Source organism: Cololabis saira, chromosome 5 (genome assembly GCF_033807715.1).
Source record: "Cololabis saira isolate AMF1-May2022 chromosome 5, fColSai1.1, whole genome shotgun sequence".
Lineage (NCBI taxonomy): Eukaryota > Metazoa > Chordata > Actinopteri > Beloniformes > Belonidae > Cololabis > Cololabis saira.
Window position 1 is genome coordinate 9,018,461 of NC_084591.1, and position 22,598 is coordinate 9,041,058.

The 22,598-nt window shown below is 45.0% G+C and overlaps 1 protein-coding gene across 1 annotated transcript in view; it reads right to left on the reverse strand.

Moving 5' to 3' along the window:
- Positions 1 to 22,598, reverse strand: part of LOC133444587 (copine-8-like) — a 117,528-nt gene that overhangs the window by 85,235 nt on the left and 9,695 nt on the right. Inside the window, exon 2 of the mRNA XM_061722434.1 lies at positions 11,222 to 11,262. Coding sequence (XP_061578418.1) covers positions 11,222 to 11,262 — 41 coding nt within the window. The remainder of the gene's footprint in view (positions 1 to 11,221; positions 11,263 to 22,598) is intronic.

The following is a 22,598-nucleotide window of genomic DNA, read 5'->3' on the forward strand; positions in this document are numbered from 1 at the left end:
GTGAAGCTCCGCCGCCGTGCCGCCTGGTGATATTTCAGGAAGGGAAGAAGTGAAGGCAAACATCCGGATGAGTATTTGAGGGAGTCCTCAAGTGTTTTCCTGAGGATGAGCCAAAACGGGGCGAAGCAATCAGCTGGTACTAAACTGACATTTCGTTTGCAGCTTTTATAGTCGTCACATTCATGAGTGGTCGCCCGTGACGACGAGGGAGGCGGATCCGGTCCGTCTAAACTCAGCTGACCTCCACGCCTTGCTCTGTGGCCTCCTCTTCAAAAGAGGTTGATCCTTCTGCCGGTTAACAATGGAGGAGAACAAGGTCTTGAGGTAGTCAGTTCCAGCTGAAGAAGTCAGGCCCGACAACGCATCCCTGTGGGACTTCACTCAGCCGACAAAATTTTGGGTAATTTTTGGGTTTTTCGGGTTGGATCGGGTGTCTATATGCGCAATTTTAACTCTCCAATAAGCAAAATACTGGATACCTCCCCCTGTCTCATCATCATCTCTTGCCTCAACGCGGGGCCCCACGGCTGCTTGAGACCCGGTCGGATCGGTGATTTTTGTAACAAATTTATCAAACGAGCCTTTCAGAGAGGCATTAAACTCTTCCATTTTCTTTAGTTTTTTTCTTTTTTCATCCCCTGATGGAAATTTCCTGAATCTGTCTCGTTCTCTCGACACTGTGTGACAATTTGTTCCAACTCCACCGTCTGGATCAGACTAGCTTGTGTCTGCGCTTGGTCTGATCAGTTGTATTGAACAACAGCGCGCATCATTGCACATATATTTAGTGATATGCACAGACTAGTACACATTTAGGTCTGTAATGGAACGTGACTGTTGATATTAATAAGGGAAAAAACGAAAAAAAAAAAAAAAATTTGAAAAAAAAAAAAAAAAAAAAAAAGGCCCATAGCACGAGGCCCCTTGGGGCGCGAGGCCCCGCGCAGTCGCACGGTTCGCACACCCCTTGCGGCGGCCCTGCCTGTGCGACTCCACTGCTGATGGAGAACCAGTTGGACCTTTTCCCACCGATCCGGACAAAGCTCTCTGGAAGTAGGAGGTGATCTTGAGAGGGTGCCTTGCCAACCTTGAGCATCATCAAGAGGGAGGCGTTGATAGAACTTGCAGGATTGTTGATTGTTGTTGAAGAGGTGGAGGGTGGGTCCGTGAGACCGTGGGATGTCCTCTTTGGGTCGGGAATGAGGTGAAAGTCTTGGTCACGACTAGGCCGAGAGACCGATAGATTGATTGGTGGGACATCTGCAGTAACAAGGACTCTCTCTTCCTTCTGAATCCATCAGTGTTAGTTTGCAACTTTTCAGACTCTTTCAGCTCCCAGACAAAGTTAATGCTTTGATTTGCCTGCAGGGACTCTTTCCGCAGTATCGCTGGAGCATAATTACCTCTCCGAGTCTCATCACAGGCTAAAAATAGCAATTTATTTTGGCAGAGCTCCACTGCTTCAAGTGCTAACGTTAATTAACTTCATTCATTGTGGTCTCTGGGGGAAGTTTACACTCCTTACAATCAACTAATAAATGTATTGTTGTTAAAGCCCCAGAATGTTTGTCTGTTTTTGTGACCCGATGATGATCAGATTGAGGAAAACCAGTTTATCTCATGGGATTTTCCTGCTTCTGTATCTTCGGCTGAGAATTTGATCATTTTACCTAAATATTCAAGGTTTAAGCAACCGTGGAATTTTTGTCTAATTAAGTACAGTCCCACTTTTTTAATGCACTTTCTTAAAGTGAATATTTCCTCTAGAAAACATTGACATCTCGTAAATGAATACATCTGAACGGTTGGAGCCATCAGAACCAGTTTAAAACCCAGCACCAACCCATCTTCACCTCCGTCCACCAGAGCAACATCCATCACCAGCACTAAACAGCAGTAATCCCAACCTTAACCTGACCTTTCGTTGTCCTGTTTTTCTGCACAAAAACGTCCCGACCACGGGATCCAAACGCCGAGGGCTCCAGAAAGCAGCGACCTGTAATTCCGATTATCCAGCTTCTGAGGAGACCTGCGTCCTCGTTAACCGAGGCACTAATTCATGTTGAATTAATGCTCGAGTTTAAGAACATGAGTGGCTTAATCGTGGGCTCATTAACTGTAGTGGCTGCGAGTGAAACGTCTCATTAAACCGATGCTGTAAATGTCTCAGACGCCGTTGGGAAGTAACGTCGGTCGCGGAGATGTTACGGCGGCTCTTGCCGAGGAACCAACCGCAGAGAGCGAAAGTTTAAACCTCTCATCGTTTTCCCAAACGACAAATTACTGTTATATGATACTTGAACCTTTTATCCCATTGGCTAAATAGATTAAAGACTGAACAGGGTTGAATGTCAAATGCTTTGGATGAAGCTAATTAACCCTAGCCCCCCTAACCCTGCCCCAACCCTAACCTACTCTAACCTACCCTAACCACCTTAACCCTAACCCGACCCCAATCCTAACCCCCTAACCCTAACCCTATCCTATTCCCCCTAACCCTACCCCAAACCCTAAACCCTATCCCTAACCCTCACCCTACCCCTAACCTTAACACCCTAACACTACCCTACCCCTACCCCCCCAACCCTAACCTACTCTAACCTACCCTAAACACCTTAACCCTAACCCTCACCCTACCCCAAACCCTACCCCTAACCTTAACACCCTAACACTAACGCTACCCTACCCCTAACCCCCCTAACTCTACCCTAACCCCTTTAACCCTACCCTACCCCTATGTTACCCTAACCCCACCCTAATCCTAACCTACCATAAACCCCCTAATCTTACCCCAACCCCCCAACCTTGACCTAAACCCCCTAACACCACAACCTACCCTTAAACCTAACCCTACCCTACCCCAAACCCTAAACCCTATCCCTAACCATAACCCCCCTAACCCTATCCCTAACCCCCCTAACACCAACCCTACCCCAAACCCTAAACTCTATCCCTAACCCTCAACCTACCCTACCCCTAACCTTAACGCCCTTACACTAACCCCTAACTCTACCCTACCCTACCCTAACCCTCCTAACCCTACCCCGACAATAACCCTACCCCTACCCTAAACCCCCTAATCTTACCCCAACACCCCTAACCTTGACCTAACCCCCCTAACCCTACCCCAACCTTTAACCCCCTAACCCTAACCCCCCTAACCCTACCCCCTAACTCTAACCAACTTAACGTCCAGAAGTTCGACGAGGATGTCTACGTTGATTTTGAGACACATCGAAGCATTAATGGTTTTATCTCTGCTAACGTTAATTGAAGGATAAGTTCATTCAACCTCAATCGTCATGACTTAACCTCCGATTACAGAGACAGAACATCTCGTTAGAGCTCGACTCGGCCTCCAAAGTCCACAGACATCAGTCTCATCTGGAAAACTGCGTCCGAGACGTGTTCATTATAAAAATGTCGGGGCGACATCGAAACATTGACTCTTTAATTTAATTTGACTTGTATTTCTTTGCAGACGGTATTTTAGTTTCGTTATGAATACGTTTCAGCGTTCCAGGCCTGCAGCTCATCCTGAACAGAAGAAGTAAGAAAGAGAAATAAAGATTTATTTAAAGATTCATTGAATCTCTGGGGAGCAAACGTGGACGGGGGAATAAGTAAAACATCCCTGGACTCGGAGGCGTCTGGGATGGACCGCCGCACAGCAGGAACTGGGAACTGTCTTGTGCTCGGACAAACCAGCCCTTTCGATCCAGAACCAGACTGTGACCGGTCCAGAATCCAGGATCTGTGGCGGCCCGGGGCTGGACCAGTGCTTCTGGCAACCTTCATTTTCACCCGTCTGACATCCGCATCAATGCAGAAAAGTTACCGAGACTTTAGATCCACACCAACTGCCTTCGAGAGCCCATCTTCTTCAGGAACATCCAGGAACTTCTCAAGATGGCAAAGCAAAATCTGATCTGTCCCCACCAGCAGAATGGACCAGGACTCTGGTCCAGCGTTACCATCTTCACTTTCCCCGGGACATGTTCTGATTTATATCAATGACGATAAGTTAGTGAGGGGAAAAAACCACATTGTCTCCAAAAATAAGTAAAAGTAAGAGTAAATACTGTATATTATATATTTTTAATTATTTTTAAAGGCCTCTGATTTGGAGTTGTAGGTTCTTGTGACGGTTTAAAAGATTTGCTGCAGATCCGGTTCCGGCTCCAGCCAGAGGACCCCTTCAGAGGTCTGAAACTACAGCCGGTCGTGACCTCCTAACGTTCACCGGCCGTGACGGGGCCCCGGCGGGGCCGAGAGACGGGCCGCCCACACCGCCACGGCACCGACTCCTTTAGGGCCGAAGGTGAAAACCTGATCAGCGTCCTGTCAGAGTCTTGCTCTCTTCCAGTCTGCTGAAGCAGAGCATCCAGAGACACACACAAACACACACACACAAACACACATGCACACAAACACACACACACATGCACACACACAAACACACACACAAACACAAACACACACGTGTGCACGAGAGGGAAACATAGAACTGCTGTCCAGCTTTATAAGTTAATACGAATATGGTCCTTGAGCTGGCCAGAGGCCTGGACCATGTGTGTGTGTGTGTGTGTGTGTGTGTGTGTGTGTGTGTGTGTGTGTGTGTGTGTGTGTGTGTGTGTGTGTGTGTGTGTGTGTGTGTGTGTGTGTGTGTGTGTGTGTCTGCCGGGCCAGGCTAATGCTGTTTGACTCGGCCGGTGCTGTCAGCAGAGCAGAGACATGGACGCAGCACAAGTGCCTCCTTGCATAAACGTTGGGGCGGGCAGGGATGCTAACCCCCACCCTCCAGCACCCTCTCACCCCACCCTCACCCTCTCACCCCCCCTTACCCTCACCCTGACCCCCACCCTCCTCTCCCACCATCTGACATTTAAAGGTCCAATCCCCGATTCAGGGAGCTCATCAATTATGGGTTCACACTTTCAACCAGGCCTGAAAACACCAGGCGAAGCACTCAGGGGTCAAAGGGCAGGATGTTCAGGATGTTCAGGATGTTCAGGATGTTCAGGATAGGAAAGATATTCGGGATGTTCAGGATGTTCAGGGTGTTCAGGGTGTTCAGGATATTCAGGATGTTCAGGGTGTTCAGGGTGTTCAGGATATTCAGGATGTTCAGGATATTCAGGATGTTCAGGATATTCAGGATGTTCAGGGTGTTCAGGGTGTTCAGGGTGTTCAGGATATTCAGGATGTTCAGGGTGTTCAGGGTGTTCAGGATGTTCAGGATATTCCAGATATTTGGGATATTTGGGAAGTTCGGGATACTCGGGATGTTTGGGATGTTCAGGATGTTCAGGATCATCATCATTTTTCTTTATTTCATTCATTAAAAAAACAGTTAAATATAATAACAACAAATCCATTTCCTTGAATAAAGGGAACAGAAAGAAGACTAGGATCTTCAGGGTGTTCGGAATATTCGGAATATTCAGAATATTCGCGATGTTCAGGATGTTCAAGATAGGAAAGATATTAGGGATATTCGGGATGTTGGGGATGATCAGGGTGTTCAGGATATTCCAGATATTTGGGAAGTTCGGGATATTCGGGATAATCGCGATGTTCAGGATGTTCAGGATGTTCAGGATGTTCAGGATGTTCAGGGACTCCAGCAGAAAAAACAACAACTACACCAGAAAGAGAGACTGTCAACCGTCGTTCCAGAGGAGTCGTCTTTCGCTCCCGGCGTATTCGTACGAGGATGTCGCCAACAACTGCCATCATGTGTTACAGGGAACAGAGAAACACCCAGGAACCACTGAAGGGCCGAGCCGGACTTCATTAGGATCAGCTCTGGGCGGCGAGTCGGCTTGAAACCGCTCCGAACAACGCCCGTGACACGGGCAATGTATCCCAGAATGCATTGCAAATCAACAAGCACAAGAGGAAGGAGTTAAAAGGAAAGTTTTTATGCGAGATTCTAGTTCTTCTAAAGTCACATTTGTGTTTAAGTTCATCAGTTAGAGTAACGGCTGGAAACATTTTTGGTTCTCGGTCCGCAGCGACGTTCAGGGTGTTTATTTATTATTACGTATTATTTTAAATACGCGCTAGCTGAGCTGAGTCACGTTTCGCCTGCAGGACTAAAAGGCGTCGCTTCGACTGCGCCGCGGCCTTTGATGCTCTTCATCACAGCAAGTTGAGTTACACCTGTCAAGTCTCCCGTTTTGGCCAGGAAACTACCTTATTTGACCCGTTTTTCCCGCCGTTTTTCCCGCCGTTTTCCCGTATTAGTATTTTCCCGTAAATTTCCCGTCTTATAATATAATCATTTTTAAACAGCAAACTGAATTGTCACGAGCCTCGCGAGAACTGCTGCTCGCTGTAGCCTGGGTGGCAGTTCTCGCGAGGTTAGTGGCAACAACGGGAACAAACTCGAGATGTAATGAGAGTGAAAGCATTTCTGACAAAAAAGCAAAGAATTCATGTATGTACAGAGGTGTCAAGTAACAAAGTACAAATACGTTGTTACCTTACTTAAGTAGAAATTTTGGTTATCTATACTTCACTGGAGTAATTATTTTTCAGACGACTTTTTACTTTTACTCCTTACATTTTCACGCAATTATCTGTACTTTTTTACTAAAAACAGCCTCGATACTTTATTTCATTTTGGCCTTTAAAAAAAACTATCCAGTTAAATTGCTCCATCCGGATAGAGTGAATTTGGTTGTGGTTGTTTCAGATGTTCTTGTCCAGTTTTGTTCTTACATCCGTTCCCTCAGATTCCTGCAACTAAACTTGGATGTACATTCCAATAAAGGTTAGGATAAATGATAACATGCCTCTGAAGTTTGACTTTTTGCACCATTACAATACTTATAGGCAACTAGTCATCATATCTTCTGCTCTCTGAAACACATGTTAATGCTCAATAGTACACATATATGCTTCTTTAATATATTTGCATTATACTAAGATACATTCATTTTCAATGGCTTTTGTCCTTAATGGCTTTTTTCCCCCTTACATTACTTTTACTTTTATACTTTAAGTAGTTTTGAAACCAGTACTTTTGCACTTTTACTCAAGTAAAAAACTTGAGTTAATACTTCAAATTCTACAGGAGTATTTTTTAAACTCTAGTGTCTATACTTCTACCTGAGTAATGAATGTGAATACTTTTGACACCTCTGTGTACGTAAATATCTTTAAAAATCGGAAACCGAGTTTAATTTCCTAAAGAGGAGCAGGACGGGGAACAGTTACGCTTTGTGAAAGATTTGTAACTGTGGTTTTGGTCTCTCATGGGGGGAGGAACGATGTCCATCAGCAGCACTAGGGCGGCGCCAGAGAGACGCATGAGGGAAAAGGACAAATTAAAATAAAACGTAAATGTTTCACTTGAAGACAATCAATGTGTATAGAAACTGAAAATATTTAAAATAAATAAATGTGCTTTATTTCATTTTTGTGTTTTCATTTAGGCTCTATTATAGGAATCACATACATAGGACGTAAACAGCATTTCAGTGTCAACAAAGGTCGGCCTGTCAGATTCTGAGCTCATAATTGTAGTCTGTGCTTGACAGGTCTTAAATGTATAAATATACATTATATATAATACTGGACCTCGGTTGGGCTGGTGGGCGGAAAATGTCCCTTATTTTTAATTCTAAAACTTACAGGTACGGCCAGAGTTAACAAGCAGTTGTCAAACCTTCGTCATGGACTTAAACGATGGGCGAGGAAGGGATGTTGGTTTCAATCAGCCGCGCAGCAACAACCGCCTACATGACAGAGTTCAGACTCAGACAAGAGACTAAAGATCAGGGAATAACACCCCCACCAAAAAAACAATACATTTTGCTGGTGCGTTATTCGCGGAGGTGATGTCAGCGACGTCCCCGATGGATCGGCGGCCCACCGCTGAAAGCTTTCTCATGTAAACACGGCGTAATAAGTGGAGGCTGAATAAAACATGGGCTCCGTCTCCGTCCCGCGTCCTGCACCTGCGGACGCCGAGTCCAACGATGCCAAGAAACAAGACGACTTTCCATTATTCTGCCTGAAGAACGACTGACGAGCGACTGACAAGCGTCGCCAGAACCAGGAGACACAAAGGCGTTTGTCTCCATCCAAAAAGACCTCGAGTTTTGGGATCCCATCCACTAAATCAGTGATCATCAACTGGCGGCCCGCAGGCCGAATCCGGCCCGCTGAACCGTCCAATCCGGCCCGCGACTGGATTCCATAATTATGAGGATCAGCAGCAACAGTTTCGTTGCAAATGAGGCAAACAGGCAGTACTGGAGTTGAGGGGGGATGAGGGGGGATGAGGGGGGATAGCATCCCCCCTCTGAAATAAAAACGGTCCAAATCATCCCTCCTGTAAAACTGCCATCCCCCCTTTCCACCCCTTATGTCATTTCATCAATGAATGTGGTTTTACTGCTATTTCAACATTTAGAGTCATCACCAGAAAAATAACTTATTTGACAATTTTCACCTGTTTCAAGTAGATTTTCACTTGAAATAAGTAGAAAATCTGCCAGTGGGATAAGATTTATCTTCTTATTACAAGCAAAAAAATCTTGTTCCACTGGCAGATTTTTCTACTTATTTCAAGTGAAAATCTACTTGAAACAGGTGAAAATTGTTGTTTTTTCCAGTGATGAGTGTGAGGTTAATCAACCTTTTTGGATTAAGTTTTGTTCGTATGAAAAACAGAATCAGGTCAGCTTGAAGAGCTGACTGTTGCTTATCACATGTTACCAGTTACAACAGCCGCTCCCTAAACTGCTCAGGGGTTTGGGCTGGTCCACAACTGTCTCATTTCAGTTGGACAATTCTGTTGGAACACCCTCAACAGAAAGGATGTCTGTTTGCTCTGCAGAACATAGATTAGTTGTTATTCAACTGAAATGTCCTGTTTATCTGTTTGTTACCTCCCATTGTCCATCCACTGTCTACCATTGGTTGTCTCAACATAGCCGACGCCTGTCGGTTTCTCAAATAAATACCTCCTGCTAAGAAGGAAGCCGGCAAGCATTTCGTCGAGAGCCACAGAGAGAGAGCCGTGTTGCTCGACAGGGCTCCGACTTTGCTTCACTTCTGCGCAGAAGGCCTTAAAAATCATTTATACCAGTCTCTGTGTCTTTTTCTAAAGTTATTTATGTTGTGATGACTTTTCAACCTAACAATGAGTCTTGTTTTAAATGTAATGAGATTCTTTTACTAAAATGAGACATTTTAACTAGAAATAAGACAAATACTCTTGTTAACATTGAGTTTTTGCAGTGATCCATTTTACTTATCCTGTGAAGGACAGAGTCATATTGATAAGTTCAGAAAAGTGTTTTTTATTGTTGTGTTTTGATGTATTTGATGTAAACCCAGTGGATATTTAAAGCTTACAGAAGGCTGCATTTAACGGCTGCTATGTCATTCCTGCAGTATTTCTGCAGGTGTTTTGGTCACTGCTATTATTTGTAATATATTATATTATTTGTAATCAGCACAAATTATCTGTCCCCATATGATAAAATCTACCATCCCCCCTGATTTTTTTTTACAACTCGAGTACTGCGAACAGGTGACGCATTTCGGAAGGTTGGCATGATAAATACGTACTTTTCAGTCCAGTCATCGTTAAAGGGTCTGTTTCCACATCAACTTCGTTTCATGCCCTTTGAGAGCCATTTTACCTGTGTTAAGAGGCCTTTTCCTATCACTTCATGTTTTTTTTTTCAAGTGCTTTATAAATAAAGTTGGCTTAATTGAGCTAAATATCTCTAACCCTCCTGGTGGATGACTGTGGTTTAGATGATAAGAGGCTGACTCATAAAGGCTAAAAATGCCTTCAGTTTTGTAATTAAATGGAAAAAATATCTAAACAATAAACATCAAATAATAATGTTGTGGCAAAATTAGATTTTTATTTAACTTTTATTTGAGGGTCCGGCCCCCAAGGTGACTGTCTGGCCCTTTGACAAATATATTTGGTGACCCCTGCACTAAATACTGGGTTTCCATGGGTTTTTTCTAACGCTGGCTCTCTGTGATGTCACAGAGGGCAGAATTTCACAATAAGGGTGCTACTCGGGTCGGCCCAAAGGCATTCTGGGTATCTGTGGTTCACCTGGGTCAGTGTGAGCCACAGTTGGTCGGTACCAACCCCTTGTCACGGTAAGACGGCCTGTGAGCTCTCCTGAGGTCCGTTTATGGCGTGAAGCCTCCGTGACCTCGCATTGACCCGACCACGGTGGACGCCACGAGTAGTGCATCATGGGACATAAACAAAGTTGTAGAATCTCACATATTTATGGTCATTATAGCAAAACGAAAATCAATCTAATCTAATGTAAAAAACCCAAAAACTCATCGATTCCAATGATTATCGGCATCCTCGACTGTCGGAGTCGAAAGTAGCATCGTTAGCTTTTTCTTGGCTGCAGACTTTTAGCGATCTGTTTGACTTTTGTTGATGAACGCCAATCAGGTTTAGCCACATTTTTCGTGGTTTGATTTGATTTATTCATTTGCACATTTTTGAAAGAAGAAAAGAAAAAAATACTTAGTGAAAAAAAAAAACAACAACATAAAAGAAAATGTGAGGGCTTATTGAGTGGCCTCCCCTCTATGATACACTTCAGACAGTAAAACAAGAAATACTTTAGAAAATATACACAAGATGATTAACTAATAATTAAAATAGACATCATAAAAAATATGATAAAAGGAGCAGAATGTAGCATAAACCAAAACAACAGTTCCGATTCTAATGGAGGTGTTGAGGTCATCAGCAGAAAATGCTGAAAGCGCAGCTTTGATTAACGTGTCGATATACTGAAAACATGTGCAACGGGATTAGTGTGAAGTAGCTCCGCCCACCAGCAAGCCTCCAGGAATTCCACCAATCAGAGAACAGCTGGGACCCCTCAGCTGGTCTCTGTCCTTCTGAAGACATTAATCAGTTCTGGAGTTGTGTTCAGTCCCTCCAGAGGTCAAACCGGCTGTTTTCTCGTGTTTTTGCAGTCGGGCCACACCCAGAACCGCCCACCAGAAAGGAGGCGGAGCTGCAGTCCCTCACTTCCTGTTTCTGAGTCCGGAGAAATTAGCGCTGCGCCGCAGACTAGCGCTTCAAAAGCCAGCGGAGCAGCTGACGGACGCAACCCCTGCTGTCAAGCGTTTGTGTGTGTGTGTGTGTGTGTGTGTGTGTGTGTGTGTGTGTGTGTGTGTGTGTGTGTGTGTGTGTGGTTCTTACTTGGATCGGACTTGGAGAACGTGTCTCTGTCCAGCAGGTTTCTGGAAGACAAAGAGACACATTGACGTCAGCTGCTGCTTCTGAACAAAGAAAGTTGGGCAGCGTGGAAGTTCTCTCCTCGTTAAAACTCCACTAATTAGCTCCCGTCCTGACCCTGACGACTTGTTTACCCACAATCCTCCGCTGACTTCATTAACAAAGCCACTTCTTCCAATCGCCGCGGCAGCAACATTAAGCAGACTAGGATATCAACCTTAAAGTGGAGCGTCTGCATATTTCAACACCAGAACGCGGGACACGGGACCCACTTTTCCTCCTTTTATTCTTCGCCCAGCACCGAGAGCAACGCTGGCGCCTGCCATCAAACTTACATGACACTCCCGCCTCCCCGCCTGGTGATGATGGCGCCGATGAGACAAGTCACAGAGCCACCGGCGGCTCTGCAGGAATTAAACCTGCACCGAAACGCCACAAGGCCCAGGTGGCAACACCTGAGCAGGAGTTTAAAATAGTCTAAATAGTTAATTACACTATTTAATTAGTTGCAACTGCTATAAACTAATGGTGCTTTTCCACTAGCACCTACTCGACTCTCCTCCACTCGGTTTGGTTCTTTCCCACCAGGGGTCTAACGTGCCGAGTAGATACTTTTCTGTATTTATTCTGCTGAGGTTCTAAGCGGCTGAGTCGGGCTGTGATGTCATCACACTCCAGGCCACCGATTGGTCGGGGGGTTGCAGTCAGACGTCTGAGTCAGGATGTGACATCAGAGAAAGAGACTCTGACGGCTTCTTGTTCATTTTATTCCATCAGCAACGGCAGCAGAAGTCTGTTTGGTGATCCAACTCTGAGGTGCAGATGTTCATAAACCTGGTGCTGAGGAGAGAATTAAAAAGAGATCTAGACGGGAGATAAGGAACTACCAGATCCACCAGGAGCTTCATAGCTGCTCGCGGCTCCAGCTGACTTTTCAGCAGTGCTGAGACAAACAAAAAAAAGCGTCGCTGCTTGAAACTTCTCTATCTCTCATTTTTTAACTTGATATCAAACACAAGCCACAGACCCAGCAGCACATCTATCATCTCCTCCAGGTTCTACATCTTTAGTGTCGTCTTCTTCATTTAGATACACAATCAAATACGTCACCGCAGCTTCACTCCAACCTCCTACTTCTGCTCCAGGTGCTGAATTGTTATGGAAAAGAAACCAGGCCGAGTTGAGATGAGTAGGTGCTGGTGGAAAAGTGCCATAAACGCACAAGGGGCTGAAACTGGAGCCATTTCAGCCGCAGAAAAACAGGTTTGGACCAAACTGGATAAGCTGAACCTGAAATGAGGGGGACTGGGGTTTCTGAGCCCGTTACCATGGTAACTGACTCCAAATGTGGCTTTGATGGAGGAGACCGCGGGTCCTGACGACCAGGACTAAGTTGTCTAATGGCAATTTTCCACTAGTACCTACATGGCCTGGCTCCACTCGGTTTGGTTCTTTCCCACTAGGGGTCTAACGTAGGGGAGTTTTTACCTGCCATTGTTCATGAAACTTCATGTAATAACTGCTCGGGGGTCATGTTCTGGGTCTCTGGAAAGCGTCTAGAGACAACTTTTGTTGTATTAGACGCTATATAAATAAAATTGAATTGAATTGAAAATTGAATACAGGGCGATAAGGAATCCACCAGGAGCTCCGTCACTTCAGAGCTGCTCAGCTATCAGCTGACTTTTCAGCTGCCGAGACAAACTAAAAAATATAAAAAGCGTCGCTGCTTGAAGCTTCTCTCACTCTCATTTTTTAACTTGATATCAAACACAAGCCACAGACCCAGCAGCACATCTATCATCTCCTCCAGGTTCTACATCTTTACTGTTGTTGTCTTCTCTTCTTCATAGATACCGGTACACAATCAAATACCAGTGATTCTTGAAAATTCGCCCAAAACAGGTCTCACCATTAAAAAGGCTTATTCTGCTTGAAATTAATCACATTTTCATATAAAACATTAATCATATTTATAATCAGATGTTTTTTCATACTTAAATGAAAGGGGTCTATTGGTAGATTTTAAATTTTTTAGAAAATTTAAAAAAAAATTTAGTTTATGACATCATGCGTGCCCATGGCCTTTGAAATCAGCTGTCCCCCGATAGGACCTCATCATTTCAATTTGATTAAAAAAACTTAAATTCATTCTAAAATGTAATAATAACCTTACCAGGTTGAAGAGTTTATTGTTATATGTATGAAAAAATACAAAAAGTGCATTTTGAAAAATAAAAACTATCATTTTTTGGTAGTTGAAAATGTGTCCCCCCCACCTCCTGTCACTACCGTCAGATTTTTTGTAAAATCAATAAAATCAGGCAAGTACAAGGTCCACTATATTCCTGAGGACCCCCATTGGGAATCTTCACTTCTTCAGCATGGTAGAAGATCACTCAAGCTCCCGTAAGTTTGCCATTTTCTCTAAAACATGTACATATTATTTCAAACTGCTACCGTCACAACCATAACATGTCACCGCCGTATCTTTTGTGTATATAAAATAAAATAAAATGATAACATAAATGTTTAATATTTAAGAAGAGGTCTGTGGTAGCTAGCAACAGAGTGAAAACAAGATGGCTAATGTGGACGTCAAATACGTCACAGCAGCTTCACTCCAACCTCCTACTTCTGCTCCAGCTGGATTGTTATGGAAAAGAAACCCGGCCGAGTTGAGATGAGTAGGTGCTGGTGGAAAAGGGCCATTAGAGTTTAAGTTCTTTAAGGAAACATCTTTACATAAAAACCTCCCAGATCTTGGGAGATGCTCTGAAAGCCCCATCACTCCAAGCTGCCAGAACCAGGGCGGCGTGACTGCCTCCATATTGCGTTGCTGCTGAGAGTCACGAGATGACGGGGGGGGCTGCTGCCATCACGGCAGCTGCCAGGCGACGCTCCGGCGCCCGTCCCGTCCTCTCTGCTGATGGCTAGTGATGTTTCTAGATCAGCCGCTCGTGTCGTGCTGATCCCAGATGGTGCGACGCCGCGCCGCCGCCTGGCTGTCAGGGAACGCCCAGCGGCGAGGAGCCCAGGAACCGGGCATGATGGGAGCTTTGTGGTCTGGACGGTGTGTTAACACGAAGCCAAGAGTAGGCCTAGGTGTTGGAAAAAAAATAATCGATTTTCCAATTCTAAATCGATTCTCATATTAATTCTTAAAAATCGATTTGTATGTCTAAAGACTGATTTTTTTTCATCATTACATTACAACTTTTGGTATTTATTTTTTTATGCCCAAAAAAGGAATTTTTTGTTGAACACAAGAATAACTGGTGCCATGTTTTTGCCTTTAAATATGTTTAAAAGGTATGAAAACATTAAAGTTTTCAGTTAGAATTGCATAAATTGTTTATATTTCATTACTTTTCATTACTTGGGGTTACATTTGTATAAAATGCTAAAAACCAAATTATCAAAAAGTAAAAACCGAAATAGACCAAAAATGGAAAACATTTAAACCGATTTCATCCGTCTCTGTTTCCTCCCTGGATCTGTTTGGTAATTTTGCTCTGGACCCCAAATACCCTTTTTCCACCAAACCATTTCCAGTTCTGGTTCTGGTTCACAACTCGTTCAACTAGGAACCAGCTGAGAACCGGTTTGTTTTTCCACAGCTCGGGTGCTAAGGGGAGCTACGTCTTACGTCTCTGCAAACGTCAGTTACGTTGCTGCGTTTGCGTGAAAGTTGCAGCAACAACCAGGTATCTGCTCTAACAGGACTTGGTCCACGTAGCTCCTCCGTGGACACATCTCTAAAAGACAGGTTGTCTCCTCCTCAGACCCATGATGCTTTGCTGCATCCAGATTCATTCTTATCTGAAAATGTCTCCGTCTCCCAGTCTTGCTGTGGCCGTTGGTCTTAATAACTCCACCCCATCCACTTACTTGAGCGGTTCTTTCCTCTAGAGCAGTGGTTCTCAAATGGGGGTACGTGAAGGCACTACAGGGGGTACGTGAGATTTTAAAATATACATGTATTTAAAAAGTAGCATCCATGCAAAAATCCTTTAAAAATAAATATTTCATAAATAATTGAGGAAAATATAAGTCTAAATTCATAAAATGAATTTTATCTTCAGGAGTAGGCTATTCAACTTATTATCCTAAAACCGCAGAGTCTCCCCCACACCAGGATGGTTCCACCTAACCTGTCAATCACCTGGCTTCACCTGTCAATCACTTGGACCAACGATGGAGTCGTGGTTGAAGCGTAGCAGCAATATTTTTATGTTTAATAAATCAGTTACTGATGGCACAGTGCTCTGTTTTAGGTCTTTTTTTTACAACCAAAAGTGCTTTGCGCTGGTTAGGGGGTACTTGGCTGAAAAATATTTCACAGGGGGAACATCACTGAAAAAAGTTGAGGACCACTGCTCTAGACCAGAAAAGAGTTGGTGCTACCTTGGAACCAGTTCTTCTGGCCCGGAGTCAGTTCTTTGTTAGTGGAAACAGAAAGCCTAGTTCCAGATTCAGCACTGGCCCAGAACCAGAACCAGAACCAGAACCAGAACCAGAATCAGTTTGGTGGTAATAGTAGACAGACGGGCCACAGGCACAGTGAAGCTGATGGAGGAGGCTGACCTGGAGTTCTGGAGACGATACCAACGGCTGAGTTCTGGATCAGTTGGAGCTCCTGGACGGACTTGTGGGGGGGACATTCAGGCCCCGTTTACACGGAGCAAAAACGGTGGTGTTTTCATGCGTTTTGGCCGTTCGTTTACACAAAAACAAAGCACAAAGTCACTAAAAACGATCACTTCTGAAAACTCTGAGATTTTCAAAAACTCAGTTTTCACGTTTGCTTTTAAACGGAGGGAAACGGAGATTTAGGCTTCAGAACGTCACATTATGCAACAGAAACGTCACCAGTGTCATGTGTGCGACCTGTGTTTACAATTTGTTTGGCCACCGTCAATATTTTCTTGTATTTTATCTGTTATCTGTATATTCTAAAGTCACACTTAAAAGTAACTCCACTTCTCTGTCACTCCAAACGAAAGACTCTCGTTCCGTCTTGGAAGTAACTGGCAGTCCAGGCTGATTTATGGTTCCGCGTTACACCAACGCAGAGCCTACGGCGTAGGGTACGCGGTGACGCGCACCGTACGTAGGCTACGCCGTCGATTTAACGCAGAACCATATTATTCAGGCTCCACACGTGTCATTTGTTGACGTTTTTTTCCAGGATTCTGATTGGCTAGCATGACTTTATCTTCTCGTTACACTGCCCCCTGCAGGTTTGGCTGCTCATAGCACCTTAACAGCGAGGGTATTTTCCAAAACGTAGAGGGGGAAATATCCGTTTTTGTAAATACCCGGCTATGTGTATACGTGGCCTTAGTAATAGCAGTCCAACTAACTGACTAACATTATTAATGTGGGTTTGGAATGACAACGACCCCCCCCCCTCCGGGAGTGAAAAGGGGGGACTAACTGCTGCATGCGACCGGCTGACAGGCGTTAATCCTGAGAGGTGGTGTCGGGGTGAGAAGTGGGAGACCTCACCTGTCAGAGGGGCTGAACGTCCCATAAAGAGCAGAGGGGGTGGGGGGCACCCCGGGGCCTCCACCTGGCCCTGACGGAGGCCAGCCCCCCCTGTCCTGCACGGGCAGCCTCGGGAACGCCAGCGAGAGCCTCATTAAACATTTACACTCCCTCCTCTACGCTGGAGTCACGGCTGAAGTCCCTCCGGCTGCATCACGGCCGCCTGAAACCGGAGCTTTAAATACCTCGGCGAGGCCGGAGCGGGACCTCCAGGGGGAGGAGCAGGGAACTCCACCGACAGGAGGAAAAGGGACCTCCAGTCACAGGAGGAGCAGGGAACTCCACCCGAGGGAGGAGCAGGGAACTCCACCCGAGGGAGGAGCAGGGAACTCCAACCGAGGGAGGAGCAGGGAACTCCACCCGAGGGAGGAGCAGGGAACTCCACCCGAGGGAGGAGCAGGGAACTCCAACCGAGGGAGGAGCAGGGAACTCCACCCGAGGGAGGAGCAGGGAACTCCAACCGAGGGAGGAGCAGGGAACTCCAACCGAGGGAGGAGCAGGGAACTCCACCCGAGGGAGGAGCAGGGAACTCCAACCGAGGGAGGAGCAGGGAACTCCACCCGAGGGAGGAGCAGGGAACTCCAACCGAGGGAGGAGCAGGGAACTCCACCCGAGGGAGGAGCAGGGAACTCCAACCGAGGGAGGAGCAGGGAACTCCAACCGAGGGAGGAGCAGGGAACTCCACCCGAGGGAGGAGCAGGGAACTCCACCCGAGGGAGGAGCAGGGAACTCCAACCGAGGGAGGAGCAGGGAACTCCACCCGAGGGAGGAGCAGGGAACTCCACCCGAGGGAGGAGCAGGGAACTCCACCCGAGGGAGGAGCAGGGAACTCCACCCGAGGCCGGAGCGGGACCTCCATCCGCGGGAGGAGCAGGGAACTCCACCCGAGGGAGGAGCAGGGAACTCCACCCGAGGAAGGAGCAGGGAACTCCACTCGTGGGAGGACGGTGCCGGCGTTTCCAAACGAAAAGGTCTACCGTATTTTCCGCACTATAAGGCGCACTTAAAAGCCTTTAATTTTCTCAAAAAACCGGCAGTGAACCTTATCATTACGATACTTTCTGTTACTGTAGTCAGGGGGATTGTGGGTAATGTAGTTGGTGTCGCCGAAGTAACGGCGCTAAAAACGTCAGGAATCGTCACAGACGTTCAGGACAACAGCAGCGACGCTGACTCGCATAATGGCGACTTTGACGAGACGGAGCAAAGCTGGTTTTTATTTTGTTAATAAAGTTTGACATACGGTACTTTTCTTCTTGTTTTTTTTTTTGCATTTGCTGTAGGATTTTGTAGCATTCCCTGTAGCGCAGCTCCATCAGGTAGATGCGTAACTCAACCCCAGCCACTATAGTACGGTATTTTACCAGATATTTAGTGCGCCATATAATGCTGTGTGCCTTATATATGAAAAAAAATTTTAAAATACGTCATTCATTGAAGGTGCGCCTTATAGTGCGGAAAATATGGTACTTTGTAAACAGACTGAGGGCAGAGAGTAGACTAGTAGTCAAGACCACCAACACCAAGACCAGGACACTACCAAGACCAGAGAGTATCAAGACCAAGACCAAGACTAGTTCAGCTCAAGACCAAGACAAGACCACAGAACATTGGTCGTGAGACCTACAAGTGTATGGTGTACGGTGTATTAACACAAGCGTGTATGTCTGGTCAACAGCTCTGAGGCTGCAGCTCCAGCAGTCATCGTTCCAGATGTTGTTTCCGTAGCAACATCTGGAACGAGGACGGACGGATTTGATCAGAATGAATATAAAGTTACTGTAAAACTTCTAATAATGCCCGAGTCCCAATTATCCGCCGGGTGTAGCAAAGTGTTTCTTCTATTAAACATTAATCCACCCGTTTTTGGATGACACGACACAAAATTATTAAACCCCTGTTGATTTGAGCGATTTAAGCAAATAAACGCCCGCGCCTTTATTTGGTGTTTTATGGTATGTTACTTACCATGAGCTTAGCTAAGCTAAAATAGTTTACTCCAAACTTGTTAGGCTTGTTTAATCCAGCTTCTAACCCCTTCCACCCGACGGGGGGGACGGGGTTAGAAGCACAGGAACTGGATGCACCAGTTCATCTGTGTAAAAGTTACTCAAGTGCTGTCAGGGTATTTTCTTTCAACTGTTTCTCAAACAAGAAGCCCTAGAACCAATATGTCAAAACTCCAAGTACGTTTTGTCAACAAAGTATTTGATTTATAACAACTTCAAAATACATATGCATCAATGATGGCGCCCCCAACACGAGCAACACCCGCAACAAAATGCAACAGAATGCAAGATCCATGTTCTCCACCCCAACGTAGTGGGTGTCATATGAAACTAGAAAAGCTTTCAGAAGATACCGAACATAATCTTTTCTGGGCCGACCACTTCATGGCGATCTCAAAACAAAGCCAAAATAAACTTCACATTTCACAGCAGAACATCAGATTGTTCATCACACACTACGTCAGCAAATCCCAAAGCTACTCCCACCAAAAGCAGTATATTTTATTTCCTTACCGTTTCGTTGTCATTTTCAGTCTATGCACACCATTCTTTGACCAAAATTCACGATCTAATCCTTCACAGTAGTGAAACTGCTTCATATCAGGCCGATGTTTACATGTCGCCAGCTTTCAAACGAGATATTACACTTGAACGAGACTTCATCCATCAGGCATCAGAGCGTAAACTCTGAATAGAGCGAGACGCACCAAGAGACTCGCATGGAACGCAGGGATTTCTGGATGGAGATTTTATATTTATGAAATGATATATCATCAAATCATCAAAGTATTTTAGTAGCCATATTCCCTTCAAAAAGGGTAAAAAACAGTTGGCACATTTTGGCCCAGTATAGGCTTCCAAGTGCTCAAATAGAGAGTCCGGCTGGTACATTCTACACTAAAACCTTTATAAAATCTATGTGTTTTAAAGCTATTCTCATGTAACTTGGTACAGTTGCAGTCAAGGGGTTGCTGAATCCAGGCAGTGGTGTCTTTATAATTATATGCATTGCTCTCAGGGTGTTTTCCACTGTGCAAACTAAAAGAAAATTAAACGAGAATACTTTTTTTTTTCTTTGGTTTATCACAATTTGCTCAGGCATGGGAACATTCACAATTTTTACTGACACTGGAAATGCATGCTGGGAGGTTTTAGGTATCCATCGAGACCAGAACTATGCATATTGTCCTTATAATTGTGGAGATATTGCGATATTCACCTCCAAAATCCCTAGGGGTGAACAACTAAGCTAAGCTAAAACGGTTAACTCCAACCCCCTGCCAGGTTTGTTTGAGCTTCTGCTACTAAAGCATCACCCAGAGCAAATCGCCCTGCTAAAGTCAGATATCTAACTTCATCCCAGTACACGCAGTTCATCGTCTGACCACTGGGGGGCTGGGATCTGAAAGTGAGTTGAAGCCGTGTTAAAAACCTCATAATTTCATATTTTCTCAACATTAAAGAACATCAATGTATTCAAACCTTTTAAAAAACACTCTCAAATAAGACTTCTGCTCATCATTCAGCAGATTAACTTAATGGATTTTAACTTTAAATAACGTTCGCTCAGAAACACATTGCAGTCGCTCTGAGAGGTAAAGAAGGAAAGTGTGTTAAAGTGGGTTTGAAACCTGCAACCTGCATAAATCTGCATTAAAAACCCACATTGTTGCTCACGGAGACGCATCAAACGCTGGACGCTAATCACCGCCATGTCTCCAGACCCGCCCGCCGCAATCACAGAGATGTGGGACGGAGGCTACGCCGAAGATGAAAGCAGGAGAGGGTGGGGGTCAGCGGTGGGTCCAGGCCCGACCCCCCCCCGCAAGGAGGCCGGGCGGCGCCTTAATTACGACGCGGTTTCAAAAGAGTCATTAATGCAGCTACTTAGCGTTACTAGCTGTACCCCCCCCCCACCTCAGGCTTCATCTGGGGGGGTTATGAAAATTATATTAAAATATGCCCATGAGCAAAGGTCTCTAATAAACGGCAGGTATGAAACTCACCTGTCAATCAAAACTGTTTATTTAGTTAGAAACATGTGGAACTCGCTTTTATCGTGACATCACAGCTCCATCGTGACATCACAGCTCCCCCGTGACATCATAACTCCCCCGTGACATCATAACTCCCCTGTGACATCATAACTCCATCGTGACATCACAGCTCCACCGTGACATCACAGCTCCCCCGTGACATCACAGCTCCACCGTGACATCACAGCTCCCCCGTGACATCACAGCTCCATCGTGACATCACAGCTCCACCGTGACATCACAACTCCATCGTGACATAACAGCTCCATCGTGACATCACAGCTCCCCCGTGACATCACAACTCCATCGTGACATCATAACTCCATCGTGACATCACAACTCCATCGTGACATCACAGCTCCATCGTGACATCACAACTCCATCGTGACATCACAGCTCCATCGTGACATCACAGCTCCCCCGTGACATCACAACTCCATCGTGACATCACAACTCCACCGTGACATCACAACTCCATTGTGACATCACAACTCCATCGTGACATCATAACTCCATCGTGACATCATAACTCCATCGTGACATCACAGCTCCATCGTGACATCACAGCTCCCCTGTAACATCACAACTCCATTGTGACATCACAACTCCATCGTGACATCATAACTCCATCGTGACATCACAACTCCATCGTGACATCACAGCTCCCCTGTAACATCACAACTCCATTGTGACATCACAACTCCATCGTGACATCATAACTCCATCGTGACATCACAACTCCATCGTGACATCACAACTCCATCGTGACATCATAACTCCATCGTGACATCACAACTCCATTGTGACATCACAGCTCCATCGTGACATCACAACTCCATCGTGACATCACAGCTCCATCGTGACATCACAGCTCCCCCGTGACATCACAGCTCCCCCGTGACATCACAACTCCATCGTGACATCATAACTCCATCGTGACATATCACCTCCATCGTGACATCACAACTCCATCGTGACATCACAACTCCATCGTGACATCATAACTCCATCGTGACATCATAACTCCATCGTGACATCACCATAAATTAAATTGGAAGATGCATATTAATCATGTTAAATCTAAATTAGCTAAATCGATAGCCATATTATACAAGGTAAAAGATATGTTGAACCAGCGTGCTTTATATATTTTGTATTGTACTATGTTTATTCCGTACATTACATACTGTTTAGAAATATGGGGGAGTGCATATTTTACCCATACTAAACCGATCTTTATTCTTCAAAAAAGAGCGGTAAGGATTATCACAAAATCAAATTATAGAGAAGCATCAAATGAATTATTTATTAAATTAAGGGCATTTAAATTCATTGATTTAGTGGAATACAAAATAGCATTGATAATGTACAAAATGTTCAACAGATTGTTACCTAGTAAAATTGTAAGCATGTTTAAAATAAGGGTAAGTAGATATGAGCTTCGAGGGAAACATATGATTGAAAAACCAAAGTCTAGGACTAAAATTAAAGATCAATGTATTACTGCATTCAGGGCCGCCGCAAGGGGTGTGCGAACCGTGCGACCGCACGGGGCCTTGCGCCCCAGGGGGCCTCGCGCTATGGGCCGTTTTTTTTTTTTTTTTTTTTTCAAATCTTTTTTTTTTTTTCAAAAAAAATTTTTTTCGTTTTTTTTTCGTTTTTTCCCTTATAAATATCAACAGTCACGTTCCATTACAGACCTAAATGTGTACTAGTCTGTGCATATCAATAAATATATGTGCAATG